This window comes from Plutella xylostella, chromosome 31 (genome assembly GCF_932276165.1).
Source record: "Plutella xylostella chromosome 31, ilPluXylo3.1, whole genome shotgun sequence".
NCBI lineage: Eukaryota > Metazoa > Arthropoda > Insecta > Lepidoptera > Plutellidae > Plutella > Plutella xylostella.
The window spans coordinates 2852494-2873407 of record NC_064011.1 but is presented as its reverse complement, the minus strand read 5'-3'; the positions used below and the strand labels follow the sequence as shown (position 1 = coordinate 2873407).

Sequence of the window (20914 nt, the reverse complement as noted above, 5' to 3'; positions counted from 1 at the left end):
TAATACTAAATTATAATGGCTTAAAATTCTAATAAAAAATATGCTGTAAAAATCATGATAAAATAGCACTCTGAACAAAAAAATCTAATCATAATCGTGTAATGATAAAATACCTCTGATATAAAGTACATTTTCAAACACAGTTCCATACCTGAGACACTCTAATCTGTGGGTTGGGCCGGCGCGGCGCGGCTCTTTCAGGCGACACTTCGGCGTCACTGAACGGATCAGGCGTTTTTGATTTACGCGACTTGCGATCGCCACTCTCCCCACGTTTGCTCCTTGAAAAGAATCTGTGGATATGGAGGGTTTGTTTTTAGTTTCTTTTGCTATCTGGTTATTACTTCTGTATGCGATGAAATAAAACTTACTGTAAAACTACTAAACTTACTTACGTGGTTGTATTTTATCTCCGTTATGATAGGCAAGCATAAAATAAAAATGAGATTAATAATATCTAAATGCACCCCTAATGTTATTTATGTATAGCCGCAATAGAGATTAACTCATTGGTTGGTAGATAAGAAACAAAGTGGGCCCAAATACACTACCCTGAGGAACACCTGTACATTTTCACTTAACCAACATTTTTGGCGAGCTGTTAAATTTAATTTACTAAACAATGGAGGATAGTCTGTTTGAAAAGTTATACCTAAATACAAAATAAGTAGTAAAATACTTACTTGAAAGGAGATCTTCCCCTTTTGTCTTTCTTATCATCAGTGACACTTTGAGCGCCAGATTCATACTTCGACATTTCCATCTCACTGGCAGTGCGATGCATGCCGTTCTGTTGACCTGTGGAAACAAACCTAGTTATTAAAGGAATAAGGGTGTTTGTAATGTTAAAGGTTACTTTGACGATGGAAAATGGTTATTAGACATAGAATAGGAAGCCAATTCGAAGTAAGTATGTATTTCTTATATTGTGAATCGTGAATTCATGTCAGTTATCTGATCATGGAATTACATATTTGACAAAACAATTACTTATCTATGTATTTTTGTCGGGAAAATTCCAGATAATGTTATATATTTTAATCAGTGAATCTTGTTTGATACGTGTTTTACATGAGTGTATGATCAAATTTCGAATTTAGACACCACTCTAGAGCGAGACAGAACATCAGAGCGAGACAAAAAGCGTTTCAAACCAGATGACAAAACACCAAACACACAACAACCTGGTTGCAACGAGTAATTTTGAATCGTAACGCCCCGACTTAGGGATCCTTTTCGCGGGGGCCGCGACGGCAGACGTTTCATTTTGGAGTTGCTTGGCTCCTCTTGACCATCATCATAGTCGCGATGTAGACCTTTGGGTGAGGTAAGGTTAGGGAGGGTTGCTTGTAAAATTGAGCTTTACTTATAACAACAGAGACTTCATACTTGATTGAAAAAGTTTTTGCTGACATTTTGTCACCTAAAGGCAATGAGTAAATTGAAATAAATGGACTCAAAATAGCAAATGTGGGTTTTTTTTTCGTTAAAACGACTCAATGTTACAAACACGTAAATATTGTCAGACTACGGGTTCAAAAATTTCGTCTGAAATAAGTATTGCAAGGGTGGAAGCGGGAAAAATAAAACGTATTTACGTACTTTAAAGAAAACTTTAGTTATGGACATTGCTAAGCAGATAAGTAATAAATTATATAAATCAGGAAATAACATATAAAAAACTAATTAATAATGGGTCTTATTCTTCAGGTAGGTATCCAAAACTATCAAATCTTATAAATCCTGTACATGGCTAATCTAGGATGAAACAATGGGTACGACCTTACAGTTGAAAATCAAGTGATTTATTAAATCGCAATCTTTCACTGTGGATCAATAAACTAACCACTTTTTGTATGAAGAGCCAACATGCCTCTCCAGTTTTGTGACCTCCTAGATAACCTCTATACAGGATTCTAGTCACGCAAAGAGCAACTTCTTACGCAGCTGCCGACACTGACCTTTGATATCGTTCATAGTGAACCCACTCCTCATGATCTGGTCTATGTGCGCCGGCATCTGCGCTTCAGCTGCCTCCTTCATCAGGGCTTGTTGGCGCTCTTTGATCTCCACCCAGCGACGGGCTTTCTCGTTCTCACTGGAAGATTGGAGGACGGATTAAATAAAGTTCATCACCGTCAATATTATGTTCGCCATTATCAAAAGATCATCACCTGCTGCTATCTATGCAAGGCTTTATCAGATAACTAAAATGGTCGACATGGATGTAAAAAATCTATCTGGAGACTATAGTGGAAGCACCTACGCTGACCATATCTGCCGCAGAATCAACAACCATTAGAGCATACAGCAGGGTTCTCAAGTATAGCTCACAACGACCCTAGACAGTAGCTACTAGCTACAGCTGAACAGTTTTGGATGAAACTTACTCAATGAACTCAGCATGACAGATGACCGGCAGAGATAGTCGCAGGAACTCCCAGTTCGCCTTCTCCATCGTCTCGAACGTGTTGTGTGAGATCTTCATGCAGGGGGGTGTTTCTGAAAATAGAAGTTGTATAGTTCAGGTGCTGAAACGAATAACAGTTTTGCGAGTACACAAAAGGCGGTGGAGACTTTTTCTTTATACAGGGTGTTGCAAAAAGGGTATACTAAGCCGAAAGCTACATGTGCAGCATGGTATATCTAAGCCCGAAACTGAAATCAGAATTTCAAAATTCGCGATTTTTATTTATTTTTTTCCATAGAAACTATGTTGGCCACGTGACATTTTACTATGGAGAATGAGTTTTTTTTCTTGAATTTTGAAATTCTGATTTCAGTTTCGGGCTTAGATATACCATGCTGCACATGCTGGTTTCGGCTTAGTATACCCTTTTTGCAACACCCTGTATACGTCGGATGCACCCTGGGCAGTCAGCGACTGACACTTTGTTCACTGGTTAAACCTCTCGGTGACGAATCCTGCACCGGCTGTGCTGTTTTGGCCAACTTAGAGTTTTCAATAGAGGGTTCCGCTAAAATTCATGATTGCGATCTTAGGTACTTATATCTAACTAAAATACCATGGTTTGAAAGGTTTCCTTCGAAGTAGTTAATTATAATTTTATTAGGACAAAGCCATGTAAGGTTGAGGATCTTATAAGTTTTAAAAAATGCCAGCTATTTCATTATTATTATAGTTCTTCCTATTGGCAACACGACCGAATGGCGTAGTGGTTAGTGACCCTGACTACTGAGCCGATGGTCCCGGGTTCGATTCCCGGCTGGGGCAGATATTTGTTTAAACACAGATATTTGTTCTCAGGTCTTGGATGTGCCCGTAAAATGGCAATAGGCCCGCCCCCTATTACATTGGGACTAACATGACACTCTGGCGAAAAGTGGGTGCAGCAATGCACCTCTGCCTACCCCGCAAGGGAGTACATTAGTACAAGGCGTGAGTGCGTGTTTTTTTTTTCTATTGGCAACATTTTCCAAGAAAATGTTCTTGGCATGATTTCTTCTTACCAGAGCCAGCGGGTATCCTGGTGACGTCGATCCTGGTGTCGGCCATTTCGTCCGTGTTCTCGAATATGGGCTGGTCCTTCGTGTACCAGTGCGTGACGTCACGCTTCATGTTGCTGCAACATGAGAATGAACGAGTCAATGAATTTCAGGACTCGTGGTTGAGTTACCATGTATGATGGATTACGCCGTGCCTACCAGGGAAAGGTTGGTCTGCAGATAAAACACCTCAAATGGAATTAGATTGGCTATACCCTGCGTAGAGACCACAATCATATTCCGAGACAGGCTCACGAATAGAATCTGCAGAGCAAGCATAAGCTAGGCCGCCTTAAACATACCTGGCACCGCTCTATTGATAGGGAGATTCGGAAAGTTTGAATATAAATGTAGTTGGTAACTATGTACTTACACACAGAACGGCTCATAGCCTTCTTGCAGACCACACGTCGTGAAGTATTTCAAAGTATTCACATCTTGACCGTAAGTTAATCTGAAAAAGCAAATTAAATTACATAATTAGGAGGGTTGCTCATGTTCAGGTCGACTTTTCTCTGACACTTCAAGAAATTTAAGCATTCATATTTTGTTAAATTATTGTTCCCATACTATATTTATGTGTTTTTCAGATAATTTTACAGAAGCCTTAGAATACGAGTAGGTAGTTTAAAATAATGTCTTTAAGTGACATCTATATTCATTGATATTTGCCCTTAGACGTTAGATGAACTTACCTGGCCTTCTGTCCAACGCCCAGGGTACAAGCCGGTACGAAGTTGTCCCCCTGAACATCTGCAAATGTGGTCTCACCTCCGAGGGCATCCATTAGCAACTCTCCGTTTAGAGAGAAACCTACGATCAAAGGAATATGTCAGAAGTTTATTTAGCGTATGTTTCAGTGCTTCGCCAACCCTAAATAAGAAATTTCTATGATATGGCTTTTGCTACAGAGAGAAGCACTTATGAACTTAGAGCTTAATATGTCTGCCAAGCATAAGTATTGATAAGTACCCAGTTAAATGGCAGTAGGTACTATGCAAATTGAAGACAAGAAACTATACAAAGATAAAAAAAATTGGGATGCCTAGTAAACAGTGCTGTACTATTTGTGATAGAAAGCAAGATGTTCAAATGTTAAAATTATGACATCGCAAAAAATTTAAGCTTCTGAATTGAATATACTACTAACTATTAACTCAGGTGCATAAAATATGTACCTATAGATTGGCGAAGCTTCTGTACAAACTATTTTAAGAGATACCTCTAGTCTAGGTAGGTCATCTAAGTTACCAAGTTAGTTTTTAGTGACATTAGTTACACAAGCGATGATATGGGAAATAGTTTTAGTCAAAATGTAAGTATTTAGTCGAGATACAAAAGCATCGTTTAATTTAAGTAAATCGTATTAAATAGTAGTTTATTAACACAGGTATCAAACTATATTTTTGTATCTCAAAAACGTGTTATTCTTAATAATTATAGTCCAGGCAATGAAGTTAGTTACAAGTGTTAGTAACGAGGATGGAACACTGTCTTTAAAGTGTTTTCAATAGTTTATGTGTTTTGTGTTAGGTTTGAAATCTACTATTGTTTTTGTTTGGAGGCATGATGAAATGATCTTTTATACAAACTCCTACGATGAGAGGTTTTTTTAATTGGTGCGGTGCAAATTATTGATTTTGATTGGATAGAGCTTTCTGTTCTGAAGCTTTGTGAAGCTCGCAAAGCAGTGTGGTTCTGATGACGCTACAGCTCAGCTTTTGCGATTTTATTGCATTTGGTGGTATTTCCTGAGTTTTACAAAGAGTTTAATATACGTAGTACCTATATTTCATTATAAATCATCCATACAGATAAAATATCTTGATACTTAAGAATAGATTATATTTTTATTGCATCTTAGTTTATAAGTAACTTTTCTGAAATAAGAGTCTGTCTAAACTGTCTTTGCCAAATTCATCAGATTTACCTACATAGGAAATTAAACCTTAGCTTTGAAGTTTTAATCTGTTTGCTGTAAGAATAAATTTCCAGTTAGCTCCATGGAAATCAATGCATTTTTAATGATGCCTAATAAATAGGTTTTTCATAATTTGGCTTTTCATAAAATGCAGTTACAACCCCAAAACCCACCCTAAAACGGTCCTTCGAACCACCACTCAACAAAAGAAGTACCACCAAACCGCGTCTCTATCTACATCATATTTACTTATGGTGTTATCGATGAGGTCGAGGAAGACCCCCACCACGTCCCCCACGGCCCACTGCTTGCCGAACGACTCGGAGCTGTTCACGTAAACTTTCTCCTCCTTTAATGCGGGAAATTTCACCTTTATTTTAGGTTCATAACAGGCAGGTCGAGGGCTTATTTACCAGGGTATAGCTACGGGATTAACTTCCTATCCTATCCTTTCTATATGGGGGGTGTAGCTCTCTAGAATTGAACCTTTGTGCATTAATATACCCTACGTTATGCCCTATACCCTATTATTACCTAATTATACCCTAAACTGCATTCCTAAGCTTGCACCACGGGTGTGCTAAGTCTAGATATGCAGGTTTCCTCACGATGTTTTCCTTCACCTTTAGAGCGATGGTATACATTGGTACATATCAGCGCCGGGTTTAGAACCCGCATCTCCGTCGTGAGAAGCGGGCGCGACTGGGCTACCGCCGCTCTCTCTCGTTATCGATGAGGTCGAGGAAGACCCCCCCCACGTCCCCCACGGCCCACTGCTTGCCGAACGACTCGGAGCTGTTCACGTATACCTTCTCCTCCTTTAATGGGGGAAATTTAGGTTTATTACCTATTCAGTAAGGGCTAGTTCAGCAGCAGAAACAGGGACATTAGGTAGTAAACAACGTATGCTTTATTATGTTTTAATTCGGAAATTTCACCTTTGTTGCCTATTCTGTAATGGCTTGTGCAGCAGTGGAAAGAGGGATATTTCTCCTAGATTGTCGATTCATTAAAGTCTGTTTTTTAATCTCAGATACTGAATTGACAGATTCTGAGCCGCTCATCAACATCAACAGTCGATTGTCCCGCTAATAGAACGATACGTCATTTAATCGTGGGACAATCGACAGTTGATACAGTTCAGAATCTGTCAATTTATTATCTAAGATTGATGAAACAGACTTTACAGGTTAATAGAGAAGCTATTGCTTGCCGATTGAATTTGATGATAAATTATTTCTCCTGCTTTACTTGAGAAATTACACCTTTGACCGGGACATGTCACCATAATTATATTTTACTTACATTTTACATGTAAGATGTATTTTTTAGCTATTCATTAGACAGCATGGTAAAAGAAATTTGAAAATTTAATCTTTGACTGAATAGGTAGGTATGTCCATTATTTTAAAGCTAATTTCAAAGAACTAGCTACAAAGACGAGTTAGAGATATTTATCCGTATCTATGCTATTATGGTAAGTATATCTTCAAACAAATTGGATACATAAAAATATAAACACATATAAAGGATATATTACTTACATAACTCTGATATAAAGTTATCCTACCATTTTAATATACAGGACATTTAATAACTAAACATAGGATAAACATACATTCGAATACATACGAGTACTTTCTTTGTATAGTGTACAGAACATAGGAATAACAGAAACCACCGGTACACAGAATATATATTTTTGTTAACACAAGTTAACTACATTTATTTGTGTATGTATGTGACGAAAATTCTCTGGTATAAATTATATGAAAAGGCAAAATTAATTATATTTAAATCCAACAAAGTATATAATTCAAAGTGTAACTTTAAATCATTTTTTGAGATAGTAGGTATTACCTACTTATTGCAAGACTTTATTTTGACATTTCCAATATCTTTTAATGTTAATTGAAATAACTTGGTCCGATAGAAAGGACAACAAATAACAATGGCTCTCTTTATCACCAAAAAAAATCCTTAATGCGTGAAACACCAGTAGTACCTAAAAAAACATAAAAAGGTACGGGTGTGCTAACTGCTAAACTAAAAACCAAATGCGTAAATTTCAACTATCAAACTCCACACTCGACTGTCTGAAAATCTCTCTATTCCAATAACTTCTAACATTTATACCAGAGAAACAATACATCCACATACAGTACGTCACAAAACCGTCTCAAAGACTCACTAATAGTTTGGTCGGCGACGTCTAAGAAACACCCGACAATGTCGCCGATTTTGAACTGCATCCCGAACGAATCGGTCGATCCGCCGTGCCATTTCAAGCACTATGTGATAAATGGATATTTAGACGAGATAATATTGTTTGTTGCTTAATAATTGCTACATTATTTAAGGTCTGGGCACGCAGGCGACTTGACTTGTTAGGGCGAGGCCAAAGAGCGTTGCCTCGTCGCTGTCATAATACTTTTTATGACCGTTCTTCTGTAATGAAGCGACGCAACGCACCTATGCGGCCTCACCCTTACAAAACACCAGATTCAATATGAGACGTCAGAGTCACGTCACGCTGTCCGGACTGCATGCCCAAATCTTTAAAGAAATAGTACAACATAACTAAAATCTAACGAGAAAAATTGAGGGGATAAGTACTTACATTGTATCCATCAAAAGCCCAAGAGTTCTCGTCTTGTCCGAGCATCATACCTGGTGGCATGTCAGCATGGGCCCAGCCGACCTGAGAAATAAAAACATGTATTTTTAGAGTAACTGTTATGCCAAGGTCTCAAATATCTATCGCAGCTGGGAATCGAACCCGGAACAGTGATCAGAAATAATCAGTGTAGGTAATTAGCAGCTGAATATCATTCCGTCGATTTATAGCCTATGTCACAGTCTTACTATTTTAATGCCAGGAAAACTATGACACTCCCACAAATCCAATCGTTGTATTTTTAAGGTGAACCGCGATTTATTAATATTTACATCGATAAAAGTGCAGAAGGCACAAGATTTTATGAAAGAATTTAAAGTTAGTTTCTTTTAATTACTTATTACTGGCAAGGCACCCTGGTTTATAAGGATCAGCGAACTACATGAGCACATGGGGATACCTACAGTAGCTGAATAAATTCGCACTCAGGCTGGATCTTACAGAAACCGTCTCTGTAACCACCCGAACGAAGTAGCTGCTCAGCTAACCACACCAAACTTCCAACCTCGTTTGAAGAGAAGGGAACCTATGGAGCTGGCACACTCCTAGCGATGAAATAAAGAGGGGTTCCCGCTGGGGGACTCTTTTCAATGCCATTAAACTGAGAAGAAATCTGCTCATAGTTCTGGGACTGATTGCAGATGAAAAGGAAAATGAAAAAAAAAAAAAAAGTTTCTTTTAATTTATGTAGTACATACCCGCATAGGCCCAGCTGTGAGTATTTCAAACTCGAAGTACCACTTGCCCGAGTTGACCGCGTAGTTTTTCTCAGCTCTATACGTTCTGAAGTCTGCTTGCTTCATCTTGGAAGCTTCGGCTAGGAGGGCTGTAATTAGAAAAAATCATATTTAAGCTTTGAACTTAGTGTAAGACATAGTACCTATAGCTCGTGAATTACATAAATGAACTATAGGTAGTACAGCTAAAAAAGTATTTTTAATAATAATCATCAGTCCGTAATGGTCCACAGCCTTGCATATGCCTAGACCCAAGAGCGCCATAACACTCTGTCCTCGGCCTTCTTCATTCAGCCACTATCAGCCTTCTGTCTAATTTTGCCGTCACCTTTCGGATTTAGGCTAGATGTTGTTTTGAAATTAGTTGCAGTCAACAGGTTAAACTTAATATCTTAAAGAGAGCCTAGGAGGAGTAATTGGGATTAGATAAGTAGGTATTTCATAAAAATGGATAAGTATGCTTTTTCCATCCACGAGTGCAAAAAGCCATGATCTGATTATTAGAACACATTTTCGAATATGGAATTTTAAACGAGACCTTAAAATATTTCTGCAGCATATTTTTTCAGTACAGCAAGTTTATTAGTATTTTTATTTATGTATTATCGTGATTTATACTATGAACAAACAAACAAACTTGCCTTCATGCTCGCCAGTAGGCGGGTCCAGCATATAACCATACACTAATAGAGTCCGGACGGTCTCCGAAGCGGTGTCTCTGTTGGCTTTCTTGATCGCCTCGTCCACTTTAGGGTACGGGACTAGATGGGGTGAGCGGTGCATGTCGGAATCCTGGGCAGAGATTTGAGATGTCAGTGTGGGGTAAAATGGTCATCAGATCACTACGTTTAAGTAATTGCAATAGTGACCGTTTTTAAATGATAGCATTGGTATTGGAAGTTAAAAGAAGATTTTCAGATTTTTTTACTAGAATATAACGTTAAAATGTAGAATGTAGGCGGGAAGCAATTCTTTTGTTCGGTATTTTATATAAAATACATATAATTAAATAAGAATGATACATCATAATACATGTATAAATAACAAAATAAGTAAAAAATATACACAAAAAATAAAACAATAACAACATCGCAACAAAAAAAAAATAAGTACCAAATAACCCCAAAAAAATCTTGACCACCACCTTATGCCCAGTAGCGATTTCCTCCACCAAACTAGCTGTGACCCTCACACCTAATAGCATCCACTAACGTACCAGGTGTGAGAGTCACAGGCGGCGTAGCGGGGACTGAGAGCTTCGGAGTGTAGATAGATGATGATATGCGAGCTTCGTGGTGTAGATAGTAGATGATATGAGAGCTTCTCCGTTTATATGGATGCAGGAAAGTTTCTACATAAAGATAATTACAATAAAAGCTACAGTAATAATAATTATACATGCAACAGAACAAAGATTAAATAAAATATGAAATCATGGCGAAAACAATAAATAATCATGTATATTCTACGATTTATATGAACACAAACTGCATGATAACTAAGCTGCGCGATCAATTACTTGGCTATCATGGTATTTCAACACTGCGATGTAGAACTGTGCTACACCGTGGAATTCGTGGATCTAATGGAATTCTTGCAAACTATTTCAGCCTAGCAATAGTAGAGCCACTACTCCTATATCGCTAAAGCTTATCCCGTAGAAAAAAAAAACTATTCCTATCCCGCTCACTCACCTCATTAAGCCCATACGTCCACCCTTGTTGGATCCTCTCTCTGGCCCACAGATTGTGTGTGTTTTCCGCCAGTTGTTCCACGAGCTCGTCCATTTTGGGTGTCAGGGTGACAGCGCTGAGGTCTAGAGGCGCTGGTTTGTAGCCGTTTGACTGGGGAGAAAGTTAATATGTTGTGGACACAGGGAATCATAAGAAATAGATGATACTGGCTTTAAAAAACCAAGAGTAAAATATATACATCTGATTTAAGGGAACTGGTTAATCCATTCTGATATGGTATTCTAAAACAGTTCAATATTTAGGTATTCAGTTTAGTTATGTCAGTCAGTGTGGTACGGAAAGAGCTATGATAGGAGTTTTTTTTCTGAAGGATTGCATCATAAATAAGATAATCTGCAAGCTGAAGTGGCAGAGGGCCGGTCATATTAGCATATGAAACTATGTGATGCTCTATTACTCTTAGTACTGTAGATCCTTTAGAGATCGAATACCTATATTGAATGTTATTATTTGTTTGTTGTATATATGTATTTTATTATAACAAATAGTACAAACCTGCAAGAATGGTTCATTCGGCAGGCGCACGTTGCGAATTCTCGCTGGCGGCTTGTCCAAGCTGATGTAGTAGCCCAGAGCTAGGATTGTCCTGCAAATTACCACTCCATTTAGTAATGATTATGGTAGTAGAATAACATTAATTACTTAACCCTAAACTAACTCGAAAACTTGCACATAGCAAACTTACGCGTCGTGATAATGATGAGTACCCGAGTAGACTAAATTTCCGCTGAAATACCTAACACTTTATTTGTATGAATATTTCAAGCAATCATCTTTGCAAAAGTTGTATGGAAGAAGCAGAAACAACCGTATTTTTAAGGTCCATTAACACAAGATATTCATCACATTGGAAATAGAATCCATACTCATAGCAGTAAAGTAAATTTCCACTCACTTCAAAGTCTGCACAGCCAGCTGTATATCGTATCGCTTCTCAGCAGCAGGTAGGCGTTCAAACGGCACCAGACACGGGTGTATCTTGTGCAAGTCCTCACGATGCTCGCCGTACATCCAGCCTGCCTCGATCTGAAGTCAAAGTGAAAGTGAACGTTCTGCTAAGTGTGAGAAATAGATTTGTGAAAACCACATCAAAATAGGTGCAGTGAAATGTGAGATAGTCGCGAGCAAACATACGTACATACATACATACAGTACGAACTAAGTATATCAAACTGAGAACCTCCTTTTTAGAATCCGGTAAACGAAAGTGATGGGGCAGAGTGAAAGTTTTAATGAAATAGTCGTAAAATTATTTTGAATCTGAAAAAAGATTCGTAAGGGCAATTACGTAAATTAGCTCAAGTGCAATATTGAAGTGATAATGAAAAATATGAAAAGGAAATTAAGAAAATATGTTACCTTATTCATCGCCCACATTTCATGAATGTTTTCAGCCAACTTGTCTCTGATTTGCTCAATGTAAGAAGGCAGTGTGATCTGTAAGAAAAAAAATATATTATAAGTAATATCAACGAAGTAAGTAACAAACTCATTTCTAATTCAACACGTCCAATATCTAAACAGTTTTTACCAAATAACATAATCTAAAAAGGGATAAAAAGGCTTTTTATTTACCGTAAGCGTGTCAACAGGCATAGGAACGAAGGCCGTGTCATCTTGAACTAGCGGTGGTCCCGACAACGCCCTTTTAGCCAAGTTACCTGCAAATTAACACAAAGTATTTCGATAAAATACATAATATATTCTGAAAAAGAAACTGTCCAAGAATAGTCAAACCCAGCTTGGGACGACTTCTGGCCGGATGGTAGTTCAGGTCTTTCAGCTCTCTTCCTCACTAGATGTCATTATGCTCTTATGAAAGTCTAAAAAGGGGTACCATCTCCTCACATTAGCAATCACTCATCTGTTAAAACTGAAGTAATTTGTATGAATCTGACACATGTTTGACAGATAAGCGATGCTGTTTAAGGATTGTTGGTGGTAAGACAGTTTGTACAGGTGGTATTCTTACCGAAGTAGAAGCAAGGCTCCAAGCTAAGTATCTGCTGAGGCAGTAGACACTCTACAAGAGGCGAGTACCCTTCAGGAGCGGCGTAGCGAAGGCGACCGTGCTCCCCGCCGAGGAGGAAACGGCAACTGTGGAGGTAAATTGGGGGAAATGGTTTACATACAAATACTGGACAAAGGTAAAACAGATGTTAAGCGCTATCAAATGCCGTATGGACTTGTGAAACTCTGCGGTAACACAGTTAATATTTATACCATGGGATAGAATATAAATATCATCGGAACATTTTAAATTGTAAATATAAAAAAAATCAGCGTATTCAAGGTTTCAAACAGCAAGTTCAGATAGGTTATTTATAAATACCGTAGACCTGAGAATACTGCCCTGGGGTACACCATCATAACTATAGTGCAACATAGACTATTGCTACCTTAAAATGTCTTATTTATTTATTTATTTATTTATTCATAGGAAAACTTACAGCTAAATATTATACATAAGAAATTTCGATTAATAATACATAGCCAATTAAAAGTTTTCACACATATGTTAGTAAAAATAAGTAAAAAAAGTTCTTATTGAGCAGAAATTTAATACAGCTCGCACAAATTTTATTCGCTCAACAAAACAGATGAGCTAAAACTCTCCGTAAAACTATAGTTAATTAATCCTACTTGGCTACAAAATAAATCTAAATCAACATTTGCATTTGACAACTCGTTAAAACCGCTGGATGCTCTCAGAAGAAATGAGTTCTGCCTATAATTGGTGCGAGCAAATGGTACATATAGGAGGACAGACTTACGCAAACTTCTACGGGGTATTGACAGATGTATCTTTTGAAGCAGTTCCGGGCAGTCAATTTTGCCCTGTGCTATCTTGACGAGAAAAGTTACATCTGCTGCTTTACGCCTAATAGCAAGAGGGAGCAGGTGTAATTTATTACAGTTAAACTCGTAGGTACGTTTCGGTAATTTAAATTTGAATGCGAGATAACGGATGAATTTACGTTGAATTGCTTCGATTTTAGAAATATACACGTCGTATCTCGGATTCCAGACCTGTGATGCATACTCGAGTATACTTCTTACTAGAGAGCAATACAACACCTTAATAGGTTTCATAGACTTGAATGGTTTGCAAGATCTTATGCTTATGCTTATACTCCTTGTTATCAAATTGTAAAAAATTCAGTACTAGACCTTTTATGCATAATGGTGGTCTCAAAAGTCTATAGTCTTAGTGTTCAGTAAGTATACATAAACTGTCTAATTTTTATCCAAAATATGCAATATTTCTCTCACTCACCTCAACTTGCTCGAACAGCTGATAACAGGGAAGAACATGCCCTCCAAGTTGAAGTTGGTGAACGACCCCGTGACCCTTACTCCGTTGAACATAAAGTTGATTATCGGCACCGTCAGGTCGAGGGCGCAACCGATCACGTCACCTGGTGGGGATAAATGGAACTAGTTAGTAAATTATTGTAAAAAGGATTATGAATTAACATAAGGAAGAAACCAAATCGTGTTCTAAAATGGTTAGGTTATTAATTACATAGCAATTTACAATCTTACATGTTATCGACATAGTATACTTAGTCAGCTTCATAAATAGTTGCTTTATACTTTTCTACCTTTTTAAAGTAAAAATAATAATCAATATTATTCATATTTACACGGCTAAGTACTTATGAAAATGACTGAACCAATATCAAATAAACAAAGGAAAACGCCATTGAAATTTTGTAAACAAATTAACAAAATGGCCGCTGTATCAACCAATTTTATTTCAGAATCACTTTTAATCCACTGACGCCATCTTCAGTCTTTCATCCCACTCTTTCATCACAATCTCTATCCAAACCAAAACAGTCCTTACCCTTCCTAATATACGGCTCTTCAGCATGAGTCCTGTTGACGCCAGTTTTCCGCCCCCCAGACCAGAGGAAAGCGCCGTCGTATCCGTATGAGTAGAGATCGTCGCCCACTCCGTTGCCGCCCCACTTTTCACCGCCCCCTGGGTATGGGACGTAGCTAGGGAAAATATATGATGTTAGATTATTTCTGTTATCTTATAGGTAGACTGTAATAAGTGCACTTTTTATTAAACAATACTGTAATGAGATCCATAAAATGAGCTGTAAATTTTAGGTATAAAAAAATAAATAGGAGTTAATTTGCACAAAGAAGTCTTTGTGGAAAATAAGGTCAAGAATTTTGGTTTCATAAACCATCTTGGATAAGTATAAAATAAGTCCAAAAAATATCGTCATCAAATTCAACAGTATCGTAGCTACATAGACCGACTCACAGCCACAAATAAGCTAAAATATTCTGTCGAAATTTAGTAAGTAGTAGGTGCATAAAATGCTACCAACTTAAACCCCCACTCACCCAGTAGTATTAGCCCAGCCGATGCGCAGATGCGGCATCATGTGGGTGGTCTTCTCGATGTGGTCCATCGTCACCTCGAAGTACCACTTCTGGTACACGGCAGAGCCTTCTACCCTTCCCACGAAGATGTTCGGGCGGACGCTGAGGAAATTATATAACGTTAGAATTGGATAAAGAATCTAATTTATAGGTGTGTATCTGTCGAAGAATTGATAAAAGGTTGGGGCTGTTTGGGTGAGGTTTAAGTCCTGCAATACGGTTTGATGATGATCAATAAAGTCAGTAGAGTAGAATAATAATGGTATTATTACGACACACGTTCATAATACAGAATGTTTAGCATTATGAACGTGTGTCGTTCATAATACAGAATGTTTAGCGCTTTTAAATACCTTATAAGGATCCGTTCATAAAAGTCAAAATACGTTCAAATACGAAACAAATACAAGATGATAAACTGGAGGACCGGAAATATATTGCAAGCCTAGAAGATAAAATCGAGCAGCTTGAAAGACAAAGTCGTAATACCAGCCTAGAGATTAGAAATATCCCAAAAAAAATGCCTGAATCCAAACAAGACCTGGTAAGTCTAGTCTCTAACATTGGACAAGTTCTAAAATCTCCGATCCTACCATCAGAAATCAAAGACATATTTCGTACAAACACAAAATTACCAAACAAACCGATAGTAGTCGAATTCACTACTGTCCTAGCCAAAGAAAAAATACTCCAAGCTACTAAATTGTTCAATAAAGAAAATAGAAACAACAAACTAAACACTAGGCACCTCAACCTAGATGGACAGAACCAACCAATTTACCTATCTGACAACCTTACAACAAAAACTAAAAGGATCTTCTTTCTGGCAAGAGAATTTGCAAAACAGAACAATTTTAAGTATTGCTGGACATCCTATGGCAAAGTGCTTCTCAGGAAAGATGAGGGATGTCAATTTGTCCGTATAGACTCAGAAAGTGATCTTTGTAAACTAAGTAACCAGAAGTGACTATTTATTAATACTGCGTTAATATATTGCATGTTTTCAATTATAATTGTACTTTACTCATCATTAAATATTTCAGGATGTACTCTTCTTACTGTATGTAATCAGAATAATCAAAACAACAGCTATTTCGAGATCACATTAATATATAAAAATGCTGAAACTCTTTTTTCAACTAGCAGACAGACTTTTGCATCAAATGGCCAACTATTTGTACTGATACATGTTTCTAACCTTAATGACAGTATCACATGCATTGCACTAGCAGGATCAATACTGCTTTTGCTATTGTTAAGATCCACTGATCTGAACCATAAGAAAAATATCACTAACATTCGATGTTATAGATAATTCAATAGATATAGATTCTCACGGTGAGATTGAATGTTGTTATGTAGAATCCTCTGGAAACTGTAATAATATACTAAGAGTGAATCCATGTGTTAAATCCTTATGTATTCTAACGGTCAATATAAGAAGTGTTAACTGTAACCTAGACCCATTTCTTGTGTTTATTTCCAAGATTGATATAGACGTAGATGTCATCGTTCTAACAGAATGTTGGTCAGATGGCGAATCTTCTATACCCACACTGACTGGCTACAAATCATATAATACTGTAATTAGTCATAACCAAAATGATGGAGTTATTATATTTGTAAAAGACCAACTGAAACAGACCGAAGTATACGAAAAAGATATTAGTGAAGGAAACTGTCTTGTATTAACTATAGATAACGATTACACCATTATCTGTTCATACCGTCCAGCTTGTTTTAAAAACCCATCGAATTATCTAGCTTCCCTAAGTGACCTTCTAAGTAATATAAAAACTAAGCACATAGTATTAACAGGTGATATTAATATCAATATAATGCCAGACAACCTAAATGAACATTCTACTAACTATCTTAACTTGATGGCAACGTATGGCCTCCGCCAAGCTGTAAACAAGCCTACTAGAGAACGTAATTGCCTCGACCACTTTATGATTAAAACTTATCACCAAGCACAAACACTTGTATTTGAAAAATTCACTGATCATGCTCCTATTTTATTATATCTTAATAATGTTCCATTAACAAAAAACAAAATTGAATATCAAATTATGACGAATATACCTAGAGTGAATAACTGTTTAGCAAACAAAAACTGGGATTTTTTCTATGGATTAGCTAACGTGGATGACGCAGCAACATACCTAGTCTCTACCCTTAAAAATTTTATAGAGGAAAATAGCGAAGTTAAAAAGATAGCAAATAGGAAAAGGCCGTTAAAACCGTGGATTACTACTTCTCTTATCAAATCGATACGCAAGCGTGACAAATTGCACCAAAAGTTAAGGGAACATGTCACTAACGAAACACTGAAAATAGAGTATATTAGATATAGAAACACTTGTAATAACTTAATTAAATCTTTGAAAAGGCATTACTATAAAGATAAATTAGCTCAAAACACTGGTAACACAAAAGAAACATGGAGGATAGTGAAGGAAGTATGCAATTATAGAAAGAAAAATACCGTAGCTACAGATCTTTTAAATATTAATAATAATCCAAAAGAATCTTTAGACGTAGTTAACAAATACTTCACCTCTATTGGCAAAAACTTAGCAAATGAAACGCTAAAAAAACTAAATAAAACCGACAAAGAACTAGCAGACGAAGCCTCAAAACCTGAAGTCACCTTCTCAATGTTCATAACTCCAACTGATCCACACGAGGTTAACAGAACAATAATGAATATGAAAACTAATAGTGCACCAGGGCTTGATGAAATCCCCACTAAAATACTGAAATCGTGTAGCATTGTTTTATCACCATTGATAGCACACATCTGTAATATGAGCATTGAGACAGGGGTATTTCCAAATATATTTAAAAAAGCCAAAGTAACACCTATTCATAAAAATGATGATAAAAAGTCACCCAGTAATTACCGACCGATTTCAGTTCTAAGTTGTGTTTCAAAAATTCTGGAGAAGATTGTTAACAAAAGGCTCATAAATTATCTTGAATCTAACAATATTCTCTCGGAAAACCAATACGGATTCAGACCTAAGCGCTCAACTGAAGAAGCTATTTTAAAACTGACCACCTGTATAACTGATCATGTTGATAAACTTGACAAATGCATTGGAGTGTTCCTGGATCTGCAAAAGGCATTTGACACAGTGTCTATACCTATACTTTTAAGTCGACTCAGTAATATAGGTGTTAGAGGTAACTCTCTTTCATGGTTTGAAAGCTATTTGACCAATAGGACCCAGTGCGTGCGCGTGAATAAACACTCAAGCGATGATGCTGGTTGTGTATATGGAGTACCACAGGGTAGCACACTAGGCCCAACACTATTTCTGATATATATTAATCACCTGTGTGACCTTAAATTAAACTCGGCCAGCATCATTATGTTCGCGGACGATACAGCCATAGTTTTTCACGGCAAAACATGGGACAAAGTTAAAAAAAACACTGAAGAAGGCTTAAAAGTGGTTACTTCTTGGCTAGAAGATAGTTTGCTGAGTCTCAATGCATCGAAGACCAAGTACCTTAGTTTTGGAAAAACTTCTATATCGAATCCCCCTGATGAATTTGCTGTGAAGGTTCATGTATACCCTTGCAATAGAAACCGAACCGTTAATCATATCTGCCAATGTCCCACACTGGCCAAAAGTAGTACAATAAAATACTTAGGAATCATTATTGACGACAAACTCAAATGGCTTCCACAAATAAATGCGTTGAGTAAGAGAATCCGTAAACTAATATACGTTTTCAAAGCCCTACGCTTAGTTGCCGATAACAACCTTCTCCTTCAAACCTATACAGCTCTCTGCCAGTGTGTAATAAGCTACGGAATAAATGCCTGGGGTGGAGCATGTAAAACTCACCTCATACAAATTGAACGCGCTCAACGTGCGATACTTAAAGTTCTTCTTTTCCTGCCTTTTCAACATTCCACTACTACTTTGTATGAAAAAGCTAATGTACTAAGTGTTCGAAAACTTTTTGTGTATCAATGTCTGCGAAGATATCACAGATTAGACGTCCCATTCTTGCCTCCCAATAGACGAAGAGTTGATAGATGTCCAGTACCCGGGGCAAAAAGTGCTTTTGCCAAGCGACACTACTCTTACCTAGCCCCCACTATTTACAATATATTTAACTCTATATACAAGGTGAAGACAGCTAGTAATAATGCAATAAAAAACATATTAATCGAGTGGCTGCGGACGTTTGACTATGAGGGTCTCGAGAATCTAATAAGCAAGAAGTTGTAGTGTCGTGCTTGTTTAACTTCTTTGCATACTTATATTGTATACATATTTAAGTAATTTCTTGTACTCACTTAAAAAAACTCAGAACTGTTAGTTTGTTTTGTTATGTATAATTTTATAGAGAGTGCTGTTGTTCTTACCTATAATTAAAGTAAAGATAATTACATATACCTAAATTACATACAATCGCAAATTATTGTTATACCTACCACAAAATATTGTCAAAATGAGATTAAATTACTTTTTATTTAATTTTGCATGTATGCATGTTAATTATAATTAAACTAACAATATACTTTGTTAAATTGTTTAGTTACCATATTAATTACTTTTTATTATAATTAATTATTCATAGAGCGTCAAAACTTCTGTACAATTTCTGGGAAGGCACTGACTCCTGACATACAGGTGCTCCTAGTTTAGGAGTCAGGGCGTCACCATTTAAGTTAAGTTTTTATTGCACAATAAAATTATGTTTATGTTTATGTTTAGTATACAGTACATTACATATTATTATTATTATTATTAAACGTTCTGTGAGAACGGACCCTATAGGTAAGCGTCACCATACGCAACGGATCCACGCATTCAGTATTCTTTGGATAGAAAGTCACACAAGTGCGTCCACGTCATCGGCATTGCCGACGCCGTTTCTTCATACATTTATGACAATCCGTTTTAACGTCCCGCAAAAGAAGATAAGTACCTAAACAATGTTTTGGTAATATAGTACTTAGGTAAATATCTTACCTAGACACATGATCGACCAGCTGCGTCTGCAACAGCAAGTTCTTCCCCGGCAGCAGATAGTCGCATATGTTGTTCTGTGACGAACGCACCGCGACGCCGTTGCCCACGCACAGGGAACACCACACAACCTTCTACTACTAGCAGCGATGCAGGGTGACGATGATGACCAAGGATGATGATGATGATGATGACCAATAGCCATAGAAGCGTACTGATCGTCACTTGATTCTTAAAGTCGGTTTTTTAATCTCAGATACTAAATTTACAGATTCTGAACGGTTCACCAACAGTCGATTGTCCCACGTATCGTTCTATTGACGGGACAATCGACTGTTGATGAACCGTTCAGAATCTGTCAATTTAGTATCTGAGATAAAAAAAACGGACTTTAGATAGTGTCAACATTCAGTAGAATAATAACGGTGCAAAAGCAATATACTTACGTAAAACTATGTTTCTGGCTTTTAAGAACCTTGTAGGTAGGTGAAGGCAGTAAAATATTGTATATTAAAACACGGTTAAACCTCGTTTATCTCTACAAATGTCTCACCTAGACACATGGTCAACCAGCTGCGTCTGCAACAGCAAGTTCTTCCCCGGCAGCAGATAGTCGCATATGTTGTTCTGTGACGACCGCACCGCGACGCCGTTACCTACGCACAGGGAACACGGAACTACCTTCTACTACTAGCAGCGACGACGATGATGATAATGATGACCAATAGCCATAGAAGCGTATTGATCGTCACTGGATACTTAGATAGTCTCAACATTCCGTAGAATAATAACAATACTAGAATAGAATAATAACTTACCTACGTAAAAACTATGTTTCTGGCTTTCAACAACCTTGTAGGTAGGTGAAGGCAGTAAGCGTTCAGGGCCTTACACAAAAAATAGCCAGTGTTTAACAGGTG

The 20914-nt window shown here is 37.3% G+C and overlaps 1 protein-coding gene across 1 annotated transcript in view; it reads right to left on the bottom strand.

Annotated features, from left to right (window-relative positions):
- Positions 1 to 20914, bottom strand: part of LOC105392640 (ryanodine receptor) — a 170963-nt gene that overhangs the window by 105679 nt on the left and 44370 nt on the right. The window contains exons 19-39 of the mRNA XM_048632203.1: positions 14962 to 15102; positions 14447 to 14601; positions 13874 to 14015; positions 12569 to 12693; positions 12172 to 12257; positions 11956 to 12033; positions 11492 to 11622; positions 11092 to 11182; positions 10537 to 10686; positions 9484 to 9634; positions 8804 to 8931; positions 8049 to 8129; positions 5678 to 5777; positions 4203 to 4320; positions 3881 to 3961; positions 3472 to 3584; positions 2391 to 2502; positions 1962 to 2098; positions 1185 to 1316; positions 684 to 798; positions 152 to 293 (exon numbers count right to left, since the gene is read on the bottom strand). Coding sequence (XP_048488160.1) covers positions 152 to 293; positions 684 to 798; positions 1185 to 1316; positions 1962 to 2098; positions 2391 to 2502; positions 3472 to 3584; positions 3881 to 3961; positions 4203 to 4320; positions 5678 to 5777; positions 8049 to 8129; positions 8804 to 8931; positions 9484 to 9634; positions 10537 to 10686; positions 11092 to 11182; positions 11492 to 11622; positions 11956 to 12033; positions 12172 to 12257; positions 12569 to 12693; positions 13874 to 14015; positions 14447 to 14601; positions 14962 to 15102 — 2509 coding nt within the window. The remainder of the gene's footprint in view (positions 1 to 151; positions 294 to 683; positions 799 to 1184; positions 1317 to 1961; positions 2099 to 2390; positions 2503 to 3471; positions 3585 to 3880; positions 3962 to 4202; positions 4321 to 5677; positions 5778 to 8048; positions 8130 to 8803; positions 8932 to 9483; positions 9635 to 10536; positions 10687 to 11091; positions 11183 to 11491; positions 11623 to 11955; positions 12034 to 12171; positions 12258 to 12568; positions 12694 to 13873; positions 14016 to 14446; positions 14602 to 14961; positions 15103 to 20914) is intronic.